This window comes from Numida meleagris, chromosome 6 (assembly GCF_002078875.1).
Source record: "Numida meleagris isolate 19003 breed g44 Domestic line chromosome 6, NumMel1.0, whole genome shotgun sequence".
Lineage (NCBI taxonomy): Eukaryota > Metazoa > Chordata > Aves > Galliformes > Numididae > Numida > Numida meleagris.
In genome coordinates, this window is record NC_034414.1 from 26,793,080 (window position 1) to 26,807,604 (window position 14,525).

General features: G+C 41.1%; 1 protein-coding gene across 10 annotated transcripts in view; it reads left to right on the forward strand.

Annotated features, from left to right (window-relative positions):
* NUMB (NUMB, endocytic adaptor protein) overlaps positions 1-14,525 on the forward strand; it is a 93,354-nt gene that overhangs the window by 66,563 nt on the left and 12,266 nt on the right. For 5 of the 10 annotated variants that reach the window (XM_021401558.1, XM_021401565.1, XM_021401561.1 and 2 more), the window contains 3 exons: positions 1,173-1,247; positions 6,375-6,452; positions 14,276-14,350. In XM_021401558.1, coding sequence (XP_021257233.1) covers positions 1,173-1,247; positions 6,375-6,452; positions 14,276-14,350 — 228 coding nt within the window. Of the gene's footprint in view, positions 1-1,172; positions 1,248-1,649; positions 1,781-6,374; positions 6,453-14,275; positions 14,351-14,525 lie in introns of those variants that run through there. The other 5 variants (XM_021401562.1, XM_021401567.1, XM_021401563.1 and 2 more) reach the window with 3 other exon arrangements.

Sequence of the window (14,525 nt, forward strand, 5' to 3'; positions counted from 1 at the left end):
AACATCTTGTGCAAGTGTGCAGAAAGTTCAGCTAATGGAATACAGTCATTGTTTTGGCAGCTCTGGTGTTCAATTTTAGGGCTTCAGGCTCGCAGAGCTCACTTTGGAAAAGCTGTAAGGTGTTAGATCTTTATTTACCATGTAGCTTCTGTGCAGCGTATTTTTCAAACTGTTCTGTGGCTGTATGGGGTGGTTTAAGTGAAGTTCTTTCAGAATTGTTCCATCCAGAGTTATTCTATTTTAAAAATGCCAGATAGTGAGACTTAACGTTAAACCCTCTAGCATTTAAGGTCTTTTAACTCTCAGCTGTTTAATGATAAGGGTGTTGATATGCTGACAGCCTTCTTCAAGTATCATGCCTCGCGCTTAAAACTGTCACCTTAAACCAAAATAACAGCACGCCTTTCCATTTGCTATTAAATCCTTAAACGATCTTTCTGAGTTCGTCCATCAAGCCGAATCTCATATGTTGTTATTATGGCAGAGCACTTCAATTTGGAACAAAATCTTTCTTTGTTGAGCTAATTAAGCTTGATATCGTAATTACTGGAACAAATACTGGGAGAATGTTCTGTGGTGGTATGGAACATCTCCATAGATGATTAAACCTTGGTTTACTGCTTCATCGTGCCACAAATATCGATTCTGAAGTTTTAAGACCCTTTCTTCCCTCTCTGCCTGCTCCAATATAAATACTGACTTGCATACAGTTCTTACAATGTCACGTAAATCAGGATAAACTTCTTTGAAGTTTTATAATAAAAGCTCTCTGACTTCTACTTTTTGTCTAATAGTTTCCATGGTTTTCCTCAAGAGTCAAGTACTTTGAGTAAGGATGTGAATGTTTCCGAGAGAATGTTTCCTTCCCCTATCAAAAAGAGCTGTGATTAGGAAAGGTAGAGGGGAAAATGGAAAACAAGAGGAACTTTTATTTTTCCAGAGTATAATATGCAAGTATGCGGTTTCCTGAGACACTACGCTCCAGTGTATTTTTTTGAAATTTCTTCCTCTGTAGCCCAATGTTATGCTTGGTCATGTTGTTAATTAAAAAACTTTGCAACTTGCAATTTCTGTTTAGTATGGTTTTAAGTAGTCCGTGACAATAAATATGCAGAAAATGCGTAGTTTTTAAAGCTGTTACGCTTCTTACCTTCCTATTCTTGTTCCCACAGTACTTGGGACATGTCGAAGTGGATGAATCCAGAGGAATGCATATCTGTGAAGATGCTGTGAAGAGACTGAAATCTGTATGTAACCTGTTTCACGAAAAAGCTGGCTTTGGGGTTGTGAGCGTTACTCTAAAAGGTCCGTTCGGCAGCAGTGCTCCAGCTAAAGCCTGAACTTTTGACCCATTTTAGGGGAGCAGTGTGAGAGCTGGTGTGAGAGCACTGCTGCGGTTAGGGGGACGTGCTAATCTGATGATGAGAGGGAGAGAGTTACAACTGTTCTTTCTACTGGCAGAAACTATTTGCAAAACAAATGCGTAAAAATCCTCTGTGACCTTTCAGACTAAGTTGGTACCCATATGGGCTTCAACCATTGTTTTTTAACAGGTCTTTTTCCCTCTCTTCTCCTTTCTCTTTCTCTCTCTCTCTCTCTCCCTCTCCCTCTCCCTCTGTTGCCTGCCACTTCAATAGTGACTTAATTCACCTTTATTATACAAAATATTATTTGATTTAGGCTGCTTTTTTTTCTAATGCACTGCAACATTGTAGTCATGCATGAAATAATCTGGCTTGCATCCGCTGGAAGTGGCCTGCCTGAAGGCTGCCTAATTCTGGTATGTCGTGAAGTGGGCTGCTCTTAGTTTGGCTTCTGTGAACGTTTGCTCCTGTAAATGGCACTCGTTCAAAGCTCTTGATATTCCTACGGCTCATTTCAAGGTCTTGTCATCTCTTCCCTGTAGAAAGTCGGTGATCAACATGTTAAGAATCTGAGGCTAAAACAGCACTGAGGAGGAGGAGAGATAATGTTAGAATGTAAAGTCTGGTTGAAGATGGAGAACTGCTGTCCTTTTCATTGCTTCTCTTGTGTCCTAGCTGTAGAACAGTCTTCAGTAATGCCTTTACCAGAAGAAATTCTCATATCCTTCTAGCTCAGCCAGAATTACTGGAAGTAAATCACACACTTCTACTGCATCTTTGCTACCTTAAGATATCTTTGACTGGATATGATCTTTTTCTCCTCACCAAATGTGAGAACTCAAATGTCTTCCAAATAAACCTGTTCTTCCTAGCACACAACAGAAGATTATAGGTTATCTTCCTTCTGTTGTGCTGCAAAGTTTCTGAATTGCTTTACTGCTCTGATTAAAATAGAGTCTTTTCATTCTTTTCTCTCTCGGCCAGTGTCTAGCAACCTGTTCAAGCCGCATCCCATCTGTTCCCATTCAGTCCAGCAGTGATTGGTGTCTTGATTTTTATTAAAAAGGACCACACAAAATGTAAATTAGTTTTTGTTCTGTGGATTTAGTTTATGCAGCTAAAAATGCACGTACTGACCACATAATGAGTTGCATCCATTTTTGTCCTGTTCCGGTTTTCATTGTATCAGGATACTTTCTATTAGTACACCAAATAATGTTCCAGTATCTCCTTTTTGCAGCTTCTCTCATCATCTTCTCTGAGGAGCTGTGCTGTGAAGTATTTGCTCTCTAGGTTTTTTTTTATAAACTTTGAGTCCACGAGCCAATTAAGTGTAGTTAAGCTTATAAATAATGAGACACAGTAAAACCGTAGCACCCAGTTTCCTCAGGAGTCCAGATAATCCTAGGATTGTGATTCTTGATTATCTGAATTATTGATTCAAATGTAAGACATCTAACTTCTACAGTGCGTTCCCTAGAAGCAACTTCATTTCTCTGTTCTGTGCTTTATGATTATTCTAAATTCTGAACGGCATCAACATATTGCCCGTTCTCATAAATTCAATGTTTTTATTCAGATAAATTTTATTTCTTCTGCTGTTTGAAGCTTTTCATGTTTATGTTCAAATTGGACACAGGTGTGTGTCTTAGGATTTCTGCTTGCTTTATCTCATTTGTCAGTGCTGGAAATGGAGAAGCGGATGTGGAATTCTCATTGGGTCCCGAGAGGAATATTCAGATTACTGAAACTGCTTTGTGTACTTGAGTTGCTAGACTCCATCAGACCCAAGCTTCGTCTGAAGCTGCTCATTGCAATTCAAACCTTGCCCCTGTTCTCCGATCCCCACCCTGAGTGTGTGGGTTTTAAACCGGGAGCATTTCTTTAGGATTCTTCCATTGTTGAAAGCTCTTTTCTGTACAGTATATTCTCTTAACAAGGAAAAGCCATACCACTCAGTGTTGTTTCAGCATAAAAGGAATGCAGTAAGAAAGCAATTTGTTCCTTTGGTAGTCTCTTCCTTTTACAGTGCTTGGTTATTTTGATGGGCTTTCTCTTGGTCTCGAAAGAACTTCAAGTTTGAGCAATGCTCAAAGGGAAAGACCAGCTTTATGAAAATTGAGCTTTATTCTTCCTATAGTTAAACTACATACAAGTGTACGTGGCCTATTTTAATCTTTGTTTTCTTTGCAGCTATTGTATAGTGCTTATGAATCCAGTCTGAGTAATAGTTCAGTTCTCTTAGAGGCAGAATTGTTGAAATACTTGTAACTTCTAAAACTAAGTTCTGTCTGTCTTACTTATTTTAATAGATGTGTTTTCCTCTTAATTCTTATTCTCCAACAGTTGGCTGTTTATTTGGGGAATGGAAATATGTTCTTTTTTTAGGGTTGACTATTGGACTTTAAAACCTTTTGAGATTTGTCAAGAAAAATACAAAAGTTGAATCTTCATTTTAGGAATTTCTTAATTCCTGCTTTTGAAAGAAAAGATGCAAACAAATTCTTTTATCTCGTTATTGTGGGGAAATATCCTTCCAGGTCCTTTATCTGCTGGTTTAATACGCCATAATTATTTTAGAGCACATCTTGCAGAAATTAAAACCGAATGATGGTAAGCATTTTGTTCAGGAATTCTTTAATTGACAGCTGAGTAAAAGAAGCCATTTTTTAGCTAGAGAACAGTTTTCAAGCTCTGAAACTGCATACCAACCCAGACATCACTATAATGTGCAGGTTACAATTTTTCTTGCGATGAATGAAGAGAAACTAATGTCTCTGTTTTCTGGCTGATGATATGGCACAGCAGTTTCACTGATAGATCAGAAACCTATGTGTTCACATATCGCTGTCCATTACTCAAGTGTTACCAAAGGAGCATACATTTTTCCCTTAGTAGGGATATATTACTAACTTTGGATCCTCAGACTTGGATACAAAGCATTGAGAGGTTTCTCCAAAACCATTTCCATGAGTTAACTTTTAGTGCAGACTGGAAAACGGCTTTCTGAGGACCCTGTAAGGTAGCTTTTATTTAATGCAGGTATGGGGAAATGGTATAAAGACAAAACTATGCTCTCGTATCGTGTTTTGATTTTTAAATCAGCTTTAGTGTGTAGTATTGGTTTCTAACTTGCCACTTCTTGTTTTAAATGATGCATTTGTTTTAATATATGTTCTTGTTTTAGCAGGTAAAGAGACATAATTTAATATTTTAAAACATGCATTAGTTATCTCTAAACTACCTACATTAACTTAGTGTCGTTTAAAATCCATTTTGCATGATGCCTTTCCATTAACATGTCTAGCTTATTAAAAAACATAGATCTTGTTTAACAAGCATTTTGCTGAGGGCAAAATTAACCATCACCTAAAAATGAGGTAGCTTCTGGTGAATCTCTTTTAGCTTTTGCTATCTTTAAAAGGCTGTTATTTAGTGTAATGCAACAGTCATTGCTCAACTTGGCAGCAGCATCCAGCCCCTTCTCATTATGTGCACAACGCTGTGATTAATCCATTAGTTCCCCTCCCAGTGTTCAGCATATCTTGTCCAAATACATGACCGTTCTTGCTGCTAAAAGCTATTAAGCCTTTCAGCTGTCTGCACGTAGAGATGTTCTTATATAGTGCTTGGGCTGACATAAACATCTTACAGATACTTGTTGAAAGGCTCTGTGGAAGGACATCGGGCAGAGAGACGCGCTCAGGAGCAAAAGTCAGGAAATGTAGAGTTGAGATTGACACTCCCTTCTTAGCTTTGTTTCCTGGCTTTTGTTGGCTTACGTCAGAACCATAGCTTTGTTTTAAATATAACCTTGTATATCAATCAATTCTGGAGGCACTGCCTCAGGATATTTGTAATAATATTTTTGATATAGCATTGTTGTCAACGTGGTGGTAATTTGGGGTCAGTGGCTGTCAGAAACCCGTACTTAGTCTCATGTGGATTCTCCACGATCTCCCTGTTACTGCAGTACCAGTTTACTTGCAAGTTAAATAATTCAGAAAGATAGCAAGAGCAGGGATATGCTTCAGAGCCAGCTTCCTCCAGGTACTGAGCAGCACGTAGCTGTGCATGCAGGACATCAGGCCCGGGGAATATCCTTGCATCAGATCAGGCAGATTTTGCAGTTTTCTTTTTACAATCTGTAACAAAACAAAGCCAGTACAAACGGCATGCAAATATGCTTAAAATTGTGTTCTGCTTTTGTGTTAATGTGAATTGGGCAATCAGTGTAATCACTTCCAGGCTGAAGACATTCAGGAACATGTAGTTCAGCTTTTTGTGTCTGTGCCTCTGGCTTGGTCTAACTTTTCTCCCTCTCAGAGGAGACTTTAAAGGGGATCTTCTTCAATCTGTTAATCCAGAGTTGTGGAATGAATATTTAGTAGTTGTATACTGTGGAAGAGGAAGAGATCTCAGTTGTGGTTTAGTTTAGGTCAGAGGAAATCCCTTACTGGCCAAAGACAACTGTATAAGATGCAAAGTAAGAGCAGCACATAAGCCAAAACAATAAATGAATGGAATAAAATGAAGCACAAAAAATGCTTTTTCAGCTTTTAATCCTGTATTATGCCAGCCACCGTATCTCCTTCTCCAGCGTATGGAGCAATTGCTTTGGGGAAAAAATGGTCAATACAGAGCAAATTTGACTATAACTCTGAAGTTAGAACTTTGCATTTCTCAAGTGCCCATACAGTATTTTAATCGTTCAAGCACCGCATCTGCTGCCAAGTTTGGTTTATAACCTAACTGAAGGGAACTAAACGAGGGAGAGTGACAATGAAGTAACCACTTTGCATGAAATTGGGGCCAAGGTTCTCTTCTTTCCACCAATTTCAGGGCAGTAGCTTATTAGAATTGTGTGTGCCCTTTGATCTGCATTTTCATGGGATTATTTTCACATTTGCCTGTCGCACCTTCTCGTGGATAACTCTAAAAACCCCTTCCTTTCCCTCCAAACCCTATTCTTGTGTGTGCTTGTTGGTTTGAAACCCTGGGACATTTTAGCTACCTTCAGTAATAGCGCTCGACTTGTCCCCCCTGTTCCTCCAGGAAAGGAAGTTCTTCAAAGGCTTCTTTGGAAAAGTAAGTTTAATGCCTCATTTGTGCTTGCACTATAAGGAGTTACATCCCTGGTATAGCACTGCTGTAAAATTAGGATGTTGAGAATCCCTTTATCTATTTCAGAATATTTACTTCTAAAATCTAATTCTTCCCAGACTTGGAAATATGTTGATGAAATAAAGACTATGGTTAAAAAAGTAACCTGAAACAGAAACTGAACTCCATATGGACTGTATCAGAAATCCAGTGTTCTGAAATGATTTAGTCTTCCTGGAAAAAATGTGACTTTTTTTTCCCTTTAAATCCCTTAAACTTGTGCCAACCTACATCACCTGGGCAAACACCTATGGAACAGTTGGGGTCTGTACTTGTAAGCACTGCTGGATTGGCAGCCACCTAGCACCATGAGCTTGCCCATTTGTTAGTGTGGGGAGAAAGCAGTGAGCCTACGCGTACCATCTCCTAAACCTTTTTTTTTTTGAGCATGGTCCAAATTCAAAGATGCATGAAGATGAGACCAGGCATTTACCTGCTATTTGTTTTTTAATTGCAGTTCTAATGTGTAGGAGAAAACTTTGCTGTTCACTGTTGTTCTTGTTTTCCTGAGGACGGTGTTGTTAAGGGAAGCAATTGTTTGTCCTTACTAAGAATGTGCTGTACTGGAGACTGGATTGGGGTGTTTTTTTTTTAAATTCCTGCTGTCTCCATCTCCATAAGACAGTGTTTGTAAACCTCTAAAAGAAATCTTTTATCTCCCATCTGTTGACTGCCTCTGCATTTAAAATTCTTGTAAAACACTTGTGTTTAGTTTTCCTATGGAATAAATTTAAGATGCTGCTTTTCAGGGATCGTACTACACGCTGAATCATGGTTTAACTAGAAACTAACAAGTTTGCAACTCGCATCACAAAATCTTTAAGAGCAGATGATTTTCTGGTCACGCATTTGTCTTGGCTTTACTTAGGGAGTAAATAAAGCTTTTTTCAGCTGCACCTGTGTCACTTCACACTCACACTGTAGTGCATGTCGTCAAGGGACAGCTATTTCCCCAGTTCACCTTTCTTCCCATGATGTGGGAAAGCTCACCAGTGAAGTGAGTGTAGTGATAGTGAAGGAAGAAGCTCTTTTTCTAGGGGTCAAAATGCTATATGGAGGAGATCTGCCAGTTTAATCAAAGCATTCCTGTGTGTAAATGAACTTAAAGGCTGGAATCTCCAAAGATTGGAGTGAAACATGCTATTTGCTGCGCAATGCGCTAAGTTCTGGAATTTGTTTAAAACCAACATAAAAGACTCACCTCAACCTGATCAAAACGATACATCAGTTTCCTTTTTCTTTACTGGCATTCATCTGTGCCTGTAGGAGGTGCACCCAGGCAGAGTGAGGCACGTTTGGAGTATTCACACACTAGTGAATGTTCCTCACACTACAGTCAAGAGAAACGAGAAGCCTTCGGTCAGTCCCAGAGCCACATCATTGGCACAAGCAAAACCTGGGAAGAGTCCTGAGAGAGTGCGTCACAATGGAAAGTTCTAGGCCCTTCAGCAGGGACAGGCAGGGCAGGTGAAGTGGGAGTGCTGTGTGTGAGGGAGGGACTGGGCTGTGCAGAGCTCACAGCTGACAGTGACACAGTTGGGAGTCTCAGGGTAAGGATGAGAAGGGACAAGCAAATAAAGCGAATGTTGTGGTCAGAGTTACTGTAGGCCATCTGGCCAAGATGATGATACAGATGATTTATCCTTTGGGAAACTAAGAGATACCTCTGGATCAGCTCCCTTCTCCTTATGGATCACTTCAATTTGCCACATGTTAACTAGAGATACTACACAGCCGACACAAACAGGCCAGGAGATTCCTGAAATAGCTTGATAATTTCTGAGTACAGGTACTAAGAGAGCCAACTAGGAATAGTTGTTGCTTGTAAACAGAAATGTTCTCCTTGATGAAATGGCAATTGATGGCCATCTTGGCCATAGTGAGCATGAAGTCCTAGAGTTTAAAAATGTTTAGTGATAAGGGTAAAACTTCAGGCTGTTCTGAGAGCTAGTTAGTTTGATCCCATGGAAACTGCTTTTGAAGGCACTGAGGTCCCTCACTGGTCATTTTTTAAACATAACCTCTTTAAGAGCACAGGAATGGGCAGTTCAAAAATGTCAGAAGTCATGCGGATGAGGCAGAAGGTCAGCTTGAATGAGCAGAGATCTTCTAAGGCCTAGGTGGAAAAAAGCATGTGGCCACTAGAAGCGAGGTCTGGTGACATGGGAGGACTACAGAGATTCTGTTCATTATCATAGGGAGAAAATTTATGCAGTCAAAGCTCAATTACAGTTGAAGGTGGACAGTACTGTGGCAGACAATAAAATGTTTTTTTTTTAAATATGTTAACAGCAAAAGGAGGACCAGAGGTAACATTGATCGGTTACTTGATAAAGATGGTCACCTCACAGATGGGATCACAGACAAAGCAAGGATGTTTATTGCCTTCTTTGCCTTTGTCTTCAACGCCGATAATGGACTCGGGGACACCTGGAGCCTTGAGATGGAGAGCTATGACTGGTAACAGCAAACTCCCAGTCAAAGGCCATGCTTGTGTGGGATTTGCTGCTCCAGCTGGGTGCAGATAAGTCCATGGGGCCTGATGGCATTCATCCCCCGGTACTGAAAGAGCTGGCTGATGTCAACATGAGATGTCTCAATTATTTTTCAATGGTCTTGGGAATCTGGAGTGGTCCAGGTCAACTGGAAGCTTACACACAATTGTCCCAGATTTCAAAAAGTGCAAAAAAAGAAGACCCTGGAAATTACAGGTCTGTCAGTCTCACTCGAGTGCCTGGCAAAATGTTGGAGAAAGTTATTTTGGGAGTTACTGAAAAACACCTGAAGGACAGCGCAGTCATTGGTCAGAGCCAATATGAATTTATGAAGGCAAAGTTCTGTTCAATGAACTTGATTTCTTTTTTATGACAACATTGCCCACCTAGTTGACTAAAGGAAGCTAGTTGATGTAATTTTTCTGGATTTCAGCAAAATTTCTGTTTCTCACAGTGTCATTCTGGACAAAATGTCCAGCACACAGCTAGACAAAACATAACACGATGGGTGAACAATTGGCTTACAAGTTGGATTCAGAGGGTTATAGTAAATGGAGTTACAGCAGACTGTCAGCCAGTCAGTTGTGGAGTTCCACAGTGCTCCATTTTAGGGCCCGTTCTCTTCAATGTTTTTATCAATGACTTGGATATAGGATTTGAAGGTACACTGAGAAGGCTCCCAGATAGCACTAAACTGGGGGGAGCTGGTGACTCCCTCGAGGGCAGAGAGATCTTGACAAATTAGAGGACTGGGCAGTCACCAATCTTACGAACTATTACAAGAGCAAGTGCTGGATTCTGCACCTGGGGTAAAGCAACCTTGGCTATGTGTAGAAGTTAGAGGACTAGAGGCTGAAGAGCAGCCCTTCAGAAAGGATTCTGAGGGTTCTGGCTGATAGCAAGTTGAATGTGAGTCAGTAGCGTGCCCTGGCAGCCAAAGATGGTGAAGGGTCTAGAGGGAAAGCTGCACGAGGGGTAGTTGATGTCCCTTGGTTTGCTCAGCCCGGAGCAGAGGGGAGGCCTCATGGTGGCCTACAGCTCCTTGCAGGGAGCTGAGGGGCAGCACTGAGCTCTGCTCTCTGGTGGCAGCGACAGGGCCTGAAGGAATGGCGTGGAGCTGTGTCAGGGGAGGGGAGGTAGGGCAATGTTCTTTACCAGAGGGAGGTCGGGCCCTGGAACAGGATCTCCTGGGCAGTGGGCACGGCCCCAAGATGCTGCAGTTCAAGGAGTGTTTGAACAGCACTCTCAGAAACCTGGTTTGAGTTTTGGGTGGTCCAGCGTGGAGCCAGGAATTGGATTCAGTGACCCTTGTGATTTCCTTCCAACTTGAGATGTTCTGAGGTTCTATAACGTACCTAGCCCATTACATTTGCATTGCTTTTTAATGAACTCCAATAATTTGTTTCAACCTTGTAGACTTGCTTTCCTTTTTATTATGATGTTTTGTTGGAAAAAAAGATCTGCTCCAGCCAGCAAAGTTAGATTAGTTAGCACTGAGACTGCTGAAATCCACAGTGTTTATATGTCCCTGTAACATCTATAATTTCTCCCTGGATATCTTGTTCTGGGATCAATATAATACTCCAAACCTGTGTTGTTTTAACTTAACTTGCTACTTGTTCTCAAAAAGCCTGTCTAGACAGGTTTGCTTCTTTTCCTGTCCGTTTTTTTTTCCCCTAGAAAGGTAAATCTGACTTATTTGTGTCAGGAAGTGTTTTAGAGCTTAGTCACAGCCTGACATAGAAAATACTTTATCTTCAACTTTAAATAAAAACAAGATGTCTGTTGCTAGCTCTGGGTTAGGCTTTTGCTGCCTTATTTTATTTGCAGAATGTAGCTGAACCAACTGCCTTTTTGGGTAGCTCTTCATATTTTAAAACTAAGCCTTTTGTGTGTTAACAAATAGTAGTACAGATCTTTCTCATCTTTTGCTTCTATCAAATACATGTATTTCTTGATGTGTAACGTTTTGTACAGAAACTGAGAAGAAATTCATGTTCTTGTACGTCTCAGGCTCCAGATACATCGCACAATTGTTTTTAAGACCCTGAAAAGAATAAAAATAGGCAGATACTGAGAAATCTGCAATCAGCTGAAAGACTAGAAACAAATTAGAAGTATTTAAAACTACATTATTATGCAATGTTCATTCTGTTTGGTTATCCTTAAACCTTTACGTTCCACCTTACAGTACGGTTGTTACCTAATTCCGTATTGCTATCGCTTCTAACAACCTAGTCAGCAGGACCAGCACTGTTGCTCAGGAGGGATGTATTTCAGCTTTAATCAACTTCATTTTCTTTTCTGTGATGTCTGTGTCAAGGGCACCTGCTTGTCTGAGAGGTTTCCTATGTGCTTTGTTTTCAGCCTTGCCTTCTGTTCTCCAGGGTGCCTCACCTGCCCTCCAGGAGGCTTCTGAGGCCTCTGAAATGAGTCAAGAAAACAAGCGTTGTGCTGGAGCAGATTACCAGCCTCCTAGAAAGTGCTAAGAAGTGAACTTTCTGTCACGGCAGATTCAGCACTGACAAATCGGGCTCCTGGGAGTCTGTGCCATGAGTGGCTCCCCTCCAGCAGTGCTGTCATCCAAGAGCTCTTGAATGTGAAGGCAAGCTACTGATACAGAAATCTGGATGAGTCCCTTAGTAGTGGAGTTTAAGACCACGCTATTCCAATGGATACCATCCATTTGCTTTAAACATTTTTTGTTTGAAGTCACGTCTGTCTGTCAGACACTGTGGTCCTGCACTGGAGATCACTTCGCATGCAGTAATTTTATGTCCTGCCCACTGTATGTCTGGAGCGAAAGCAGATCTACTTTCTAATCATGGTATTCTATACCTTGTAGTCTGTACAGACTATAAGAACTTACTTGTTCTAAGCATTGCATCCACAGTAAATCTAGAAGTAAGGATTGGGAGATAGCTGTGTTTTGTTTTTCTCTTAGAGTAGCAAATCTGTATTTGGTTATCTTGCTTGAGGAAGCTTACTTGTCCAGTGGGATATTCAGCCCTTCAGGCTTTTCTTTTTGTTCTGAGAAACGTGAGGTTCTGTGGTTCATCTGTTTATAGCAGATGAGGACCAGCTCTGCTGCATGTCAGCACTGCTTTACGAAGTATCAACCTGAGTTAAACCCACGCTGATTAATACAAACTTCAGGAACCGTTCAGCATTTGACTCTACGGAAAGAAGGTTGTTATGGTTTGCTGGAAGAAGACGCATCCTAGTTTCTATAATGATAGTCTACAGCAAGCACTTATCACAGGCATTGTCTTCTCTTGATTTTTCTTATTTGCTTGAAGTGAAGATTTTAAGACTGCTAATGGCTTTTAAGAAATTGGCACACCTGCAAAATGTTTGAGACAATTCTCTGCAGGCCATCTCTTGTTGAGATTGATAGTGATTTTTAGGCTGTGAAAGCTAAGTGGGCACTGAAAATACAGACTATATTTTGTGTGCATTTATATTGACTTCCTTCTAAGATCAGAAACGAGAGGCACCTTTTAAATGCTGCAGTATTTTTTTAATGCATATGATGCTAACTTTGAATACGTCTTCCTCTGTGAATAATACTCTTACCATTAGGCATTCCAGAATCTGCAAGTTTTACTTCAGTCCTTCTGGGATATTGAACAGGCTGGATGGACTTCTACAAACTTGTTTCCGCCAGCACTTCAGTAGCTTGCTTTCATGCCGTGCTTATTTTTGTTCTTCTCACCTTTGCTCGTTGTTCTGTACAAGTCAGTGCCATTCTCTGGTCTCCCCAAGCGTTCTGAGAGTGCTCTGGTTGTCATCGCTGCTTCAGAAATCGGGACAGATAGTTCCTCCCCCAAAACCAGCACAAGTCCTGCCAGGCTGGTTTTCTTCACGCTTTCTGACTTCTCTGAGAGTGCAGCCAATGTGATACAGCAGGTGGCTTATCAGGCCGAGATAAAAAATACGCTTCATCCTTACAATGTTAAAATCAGAGTTGCTAATTTGGAACATGCGGTAGCTGATGCCAGAATGTGTCCTCGCACAGATACTTGCCATATGAACATTAATTATCCGTACTGAGTTATTAAAAATGAAACGCAATTCTTGCACAAAGCCACGAGCTGATACACCCCGCCCCGCTCCCCCTCCCACCTTTTGTTGCTTTTGTTGTTCTCCTCTCTTCCTGCAGTGGTGTGTGGCAGCTGCCGACAGCAGCCACACACTGAGTAAAAGCAGTGCTTCAGAAAAGCTATGGGGAGAATAGTTTCTAAGCTGCCTCAAAGGTAAAAGAATAGAGTACAGGACTTGTGAATCGAAGTAATGCATTAAAAATAGTGTTTTGGTTTGTTTTGTAGTAGTAGTTCTCGTAAAATTATGGTGACGTTGCACCTATTTTCTGTTTGATTGGTTTCGTTTCAGAAGAATATCGTCTTGTGTGTAAACTGTTTTCTGCGACTGTCCTTTAGAAAGTAAACAGCTTAAAAAGAGTCCGTGGTTGACATGGCTCCCAAAGCCTTCCCATGTTTCCCACTTTTGCTCAGCCTCAGCTCGTGGCAGCTGAAAGTTCCCACAGTCACATCTTGGAGGAAAGCCAGGGCGCTCCCCCACTGCTGCACTGTGCCGCACGGTGCTTGTCAAGCCACACATCAAATGGTTCATAAGCCATATTCTTCTGCCTCTCTTCCGCCCGGTGACATTCCGCTCTTAGTCAATTTGTAAGACGTGTTTAGATGCTCGATCTTAGCGTTAAGCCCGTAACACCGTAACCAATGGCTTCTGGGTGCTTTTAACACTGGTTTAAGGTGATGCCACGATTCTGCCACGTGGGGGCGATCAGAATGGGGCGACCACATTGGGGCTGAGGGTGGGAGTGGTGGAAATACCAGGTAAGAATTTTCCCGCATTTAAAATTGCGCTCAAGAAGCTACCTGGGGTGTAACTCCTTATGAATTAGTGTTACCTGATTCTTTGGTGGAATTCTTCACCCCCTTGGTCAGTCTTGAATTCTTTACTGTACATGGATGTACACCCTATTTATGACTCCACCTGTTCCGTGCCCGCTCCCCATGCCCATGATACGCTCTTTCTGGAATACTGGCTCTGGCTTGGTTCTCTGAGTGTTTTGCAACTTGGATTGAGTTCTCTGGCTTTGGGCACCTTACTGAACGTGGACTTCATCTGCACTTAATGTTGTGATTCTTGGAAAGGGGGGATGGGTGCAGTCTGACACCGTTAACGCAAAGCTGTTTTTTTTTTTCCTGTTTTTCTCTTTTCTGAAAGACTGGGAAGAAGGCGGTTAAAGCGGTCCTGTGGGTGTCTGCTGATGGACTCCGAGTTGTAGATGAGAAAACCAAGGTTAGATTTCCATTGACAAAAGTTCAGAGTTTCTCTATAATAATAACGCGCGTGCTATGACTTTAACTAGACTCTATCTTAATGTAAATGTTGGTATTTGAAAGAAAGATTTAAGCATCTGATTGGTTTAATCATATCTTCCTTATAAAACGTATGCATGCTTATTATTTTTCTT